This window comes from Elephantulus edwardii, unplaced genomic scaffold (assembly GCF_000299155.1).
Source record: "Elephantulus edwardii isolate Elephantulus edwardi_28Jun2011 unplaced genomic scaffold, EleEdw1.0 scaffold00031, whole genome shotgun sequence".
NCBI classification, from domain to species: Eukaryota; Metazoa; Chordata; class Mammalia; order Macroscelidea; family Macroscelididae; genus Elephantulus; species Elephantulus edwardii.
The window spans coordinates 17674287-17679474 of record NW_006399781.1 but is presented as its reverse complement, the minus strand read 5'-3'; the positions used below and the strand labels follow the sequence as shown (position 1 = coordinate 17679474).

The window sequence follows — 5188 nt, the reverse complement described above, 5'->3', positions numbered from 1 at the left end:
CCCAGAAGAAACTGAAAAAACAAAAACTTATGTCTCGAGAATAAATAAATCATTAAATTAAAAAAAAAAATAAATAAATAAAACCTGGGTAGTAGTCATGCAAATTTTCTGCATGAGAAATAAACCAATTCAACAACTGATCTGAAGAAAGTTGTATTCATATTCTTTTGGAAGACAAATAGGTAAGAATAAATAAAACAGTAACAACAAACAAAATTAATTTGGTATTGCCTACCCATGCGCAAAGTATAGTTTACTGAATACGGGAATTACAATTTGAGAAATATTATCCTGGAATGAATGAACCAATAGTCAGTCTTCACTTGATAGTATCAACAGGCATAAGCAGCTGTGGAAAGAGCTGAGTCAGACCAAACATCTGCATGTAGAGAACTTTGCCTAGAATGTCAGCTTGAGAATTAAACAGAATAGGAATGCAAATAATCATTATGTTCCTTGTCAATTCTGTTGTACAGTCAACATCAAAGGAAAGCTGTTCAAGACAAGAGGAACCCTATTTCTTTTTTTTCTGTAGTTGCCAAGCTGACCCTGAAAGGAGGGAAGAAACAAAAAAAAGACAGATTACAAAGTAACAACAAAAATGGTCTTTCATAGAGGTTGAAAATCTATCAAAGTCCAAATTTAGGTATTTCAGGACAAATCTGAATGTGGATTACTAAACTAAAAAAAATGTACCACTCAATATGTGTCTATCACTAATTCAGTGGGCCACAAAAAGGGCGTCAGACCTAAGGTGATGGGCGAATACAGTGATAACAACAATGGATTTGTGCATGATGGAGACTGTAAGGATGATGCTGGATAGAGCAGGATTCAGATCTATTGTTAACATGGTCACTGTGATCACAGCTGACTCAAGCACACATAACAATAATGACGGGATTAACAGGTTTGGGTATTTAAAATAACAATAATAATTTTTATTATTATTATTATCACTATTATTACAAAAATTAGTAAGTAAATGTTTCTTAGTGAAATAAATATATATAGAAAATTTTAAATTTAATCTTCAGAACCTTGCACTGGGTCTAGAACAGTCTTTTTGATGCTCATTTCATATTTAAACTCAAGATAGGCAGATATCCACATTTTTCAAATACAATTAATTTCCAAATTAGCTTGATCACTGATTATTTTAGGTTTTCTTCTTTTCAAATGTTCTATCTTCATAACTGCTTTTCTAGAGAACTTACAAGAAGCAGCCACATGACCATCAAGGTGCAATGGAACAAAGGGTGCAACAGAAGAAAAGAAAAAATTTTTGTTTTCCTTACCATACCTCATGTTTTAAGTTTCTTAATATATCTCTAAAAACAATGCCATCTATAAGCGTACCGATTATAAATTTAGCTACTAAAATAAGCAACATCTATTCCATAAAAAGACATAAAGAACTGGTATAAAAACCGACTTCTTAACAACTTTTAACTTAAAGCATTGACTTTTAACTCATAAAAAACAGACATGAAAGTATATTAAAGTCAACAACTAAAATAATCTTGGAAACATGTTATCATAAAAACAAACCTAAAGATTCAATATCACTTCTTTCAGAAAAAAAAGAAAATTCATTATCAAATTCCAATATATTAAAAAGCCTACTGGTTATAGAAAAAAAAAAACAAACCCTTATGCTGTTGTCAGGAGTCATCAAATCAACTATGACTCCCAGCAACCCTATGAACAACAGATCTGAACCTTGCCCAATGCTGCGTCATTATCTCAATCTCTGACAGGCTCAAGCCTATTGTTACAGTCACTGTGCTAATCATCATGCCTTCACAGAAAAAAAATCTCACCGTAATCAACTAGTCATCTTTTTTCCCCCTGTTGTGTACCGTCAAGTGAGATCCAACTGGCACAAGAGGAGATTGTCCTTCCTTTTCCAGCAAAGCATCTGGTGGATTCAAACCATGCACCTTTGGGATTGCAGTGCATCTTCTTGCCACCAGAGCTCCCCTATATTAAAACTTAGCATCATATTCTTACCTCAGTCATTAGCCATTGTTTCTGCTTGAGTCCAATATCTAAATGTTGCGTTTCATCCAAAATCTCTTCTAAAGTGAGAGGATGTGTATCTCCTTGCTGATGCCGTGTCTATTAAAAGAAGAACTCATTGTTAGAAAACAATTTTAAAAAGCTAGCTGCATTAAGTAAGTTATATTTAAATAAATAATTTCAAGAATGTAGAATATATATGAGGCAGTGCAACTGTAATAATGAACTTCAAATCAAATGTAAACTCCTGGTTCTTGAAAATCAAATGATAAACTAGGAAAAAAAATATTTGTAATTCACATTACAAAGATTGGAGCCCAACAACAGAAACAGATCACAATAAAGGAAATGAAAATGAGCTTTACAATATTCCGCTTGCACCAACATATTTCTCACATATTAGAATGGCAAAAATTCAAGTGTTTGACAATTCCAATGGTGAGGTCCCCTTGTACAACACGGGTAAGATAGCAAAAAGGTATGAGCCCTGCTGCTAGGACAGCAGCTCTGAAGGCTGTCTCATCCTGCATCATCCTCGCCATCTCTGATAAGCTTGGACTTATCAGAGTTACTACTGGTATAGTTACTACTGCCATTCTATGTTGTTAGAGTTCTCTTCTCTTACAGTGATCCTCTATCTTTCTAAGCAGGATGTCTTTGTCCAAGGACTGGCCCCTCCTCACAACATGTCCAAAGGATGAGAGACAAAGTTTGCACCACCCCTGCCGCTAAGGGGCACCTTGGTTTCATTTTCTCCATAAGAGATTTGTTTGTTCTTTTGGCAGTCTTTGGGTTATTCATTTCTCTTTTCCAATACCATACCTAAAAAGCATAAACTCTTCTTTCATCTTTATCCACTGTTCAACTATTAGGCGCACAGACTATGACATGAACCAGGTGCACCTTAGTTTTTATACTGATGTCCTTGCTCTTTAACAACTGGAGAGATCCTTAACAGTGGATTTTCCCAACACAACTCATGTTTTGATTTACTGACTACTGGTGCTAAGGTTGCTGATTGTGGATCCTAGCAAAATCAAATCATTAACAATTTCAACCTTTTCTCTATTATGATGCTGCCTATTGACCTAGTGTTGAGGACTTTTGTTTTCTTGATGTTGATATACAATGCATATTATAGTCTGCAATCCTTGATCTTCCACAGCATAAGCCTCATGTCTTACTCAGTTTTGGCAAGCAAACAGTTGTATCATCTGCCAAATGCAGGTTGCTGTTGAGTCTTCCTCCAATCTTGATGCCACATTCTTCCTCATAAAGTCCAGCCTCTCGAATACTCTGTTCAGTATACAGAATGAAAAGGAATGGAGAAAAGATATATTTCTGATGCACTTCTTTCTTGATTTTGAACCACACAGGGCTCTCTTGCTTTGTTCAAGATGAGAACATCATGAAAGGTAGAGAAAGGATTAAAGTTTTCAACAATTTCATCTTACTTGGATCCCTAATCAACACCTTTGCTACTATCAATAAGATCAGGAGACACAGGGAAAGTCTGCTGAATATGATCTCTCTAAATTAATGAGAAGTGATGATTATCAGTTTGAAGACCAAGTTGCACCCAATTCAAGCCATGGTATTTTCAATCACTTGCAATGCATCTGAAAGATGGAAAATAAGGATGACAGAAGAGTTAGTGTCTTTGAGCTGTGGTGTTGAGAAGAGTAATGAATATCCATCCCACAGACTGCCAAAAGAACAAACATGTTCTGGAGAAGATGTAGCCAGAGTGCTCCTTGGAGGCAAGATTGACAAAGTATTATCTTAGGTACTTTGGGCAGGCTGCTACGCAAAAGTTATTCCATGGAGAAGGACATCATGGTTAAAAGGTGGAGGAGGGTCAGTGAAAGAGAGGAAGATGCTCAATGAGATGGACTGACATAGTGACTACAGCCATGAGCTCAAGTGTGTCACAGATGATGAGAATGGCAAAGGACAGGATACGGCTCAGATCTGTTTTTCATTAAAAAAGTCACTTGACTCAATAGCACTTAACAACAACTTAAAGATGTTTTAAAAGAGAATTCCTATAGGAGATAGAGCAAGGAAGAACATTAGAAGGGCTGGAGGTGAGAACAAGACTCTAACTCATAGATTTTAATACCAAGAGATATATTCATTAATTAAAAAGAATAATTTTAAAATATTTATTTAAAATATTCATCTGAATAATGCAGGTTGTTGATGACTCTTCCACCAATCCTGATCCCACATTCCTCTTTATACAGCCCAGCGTATCAGTTGACCTGTTCTGCATACAGATTGAAAAGGTAATGGAGACTTCTTTTAAAAAAAAAGGCGCACAAGGGCAACAGCACACAAAGTCTTATTTGCTGAGGACTGGTGCCTTGGCAGCTTAGTATCTGGGAACGGGCTGCAACCCCTAAATCCCAGCGCTGCCCAAGCCCTGCACCCCCACCCTGCGCCACAGCATCATGTCCAGGGACACCACCCCACCACCATCCCACGCCCCCACACTTCTGGCACACCAGGGTGGCCTTGCCACAACCCTGCACCCCTGGCGGTGCTCGAGGGCCACTAGAGACTCCTTCATGCAGCACAGAGACCTACCAACAGCCGTGGACAGTACGATTCTGACAGCACACAAAGGCACACGGAGAATCCAGCCATTGTCTAAAGCCACTAATCGAGCTGCTGTGGGACTGCTCTGCCACGAGAAAGGCTGGTAGGATCCTAATTGGGTATTCTTGGGCATCGCCAATTGTTTGGAGGTGGACCCCAGGGTGAGCCCACTGGTGGAAATTTGGCTGAGCTCTCTGGGGTCACGCCAACTGCCCAAGAACAAGCAGGCCAGTGATAATTTGGCTGAATTTTGGTGGACACTGCAGACCAGCCAGAGCCAAGTGGGCTGGTGGGAATTTGACTTTGTCTTGCTGAGTCCCCTTGGACCCAGGACCCTTCCTGGGCAAGGGCCGCTGTGCAAGGGCACCTGCATGAGCACCACTGGGTGGGAGATGGACAGCTGGAATTTGAATGCTGTTGTTGTTGTTATGTGCTGTCGAGTCATTTGCGACTCATAGCGACCCTATGGACAACAGCCCTAAACCCTGCTCTATCCTGTGCCAATCGCATTGCCTCTGACACACCCATCCCGATTACCCCAGTCACTGAATCAATCCACCTCATA

At 38.9% G+C, this 5188-nt stretch overlaps 1 protein-coding gene across 1 annotated transcript in view; it reads right to left on the bottom strand.

The window, feature by feature from the left end:
- The window catches only part of LOC102850668 (general transcription factor IIE subunit 2-like), a 128647-nt gene that overhangs the window by 47062 nt on the left and 76397 nt on the right, over positions 1-5188 (bottom strand). The window contains exon 3 of the mRNA XM_006884128.1: positions 2014-2121. Within this exon, the coding sequence (XP_006884190.1) occupies positions 2014-2121 (108 nt within the window). The remainder of the gene's footprint in view (positions 1-2013; positions 2122-5188) is intronic.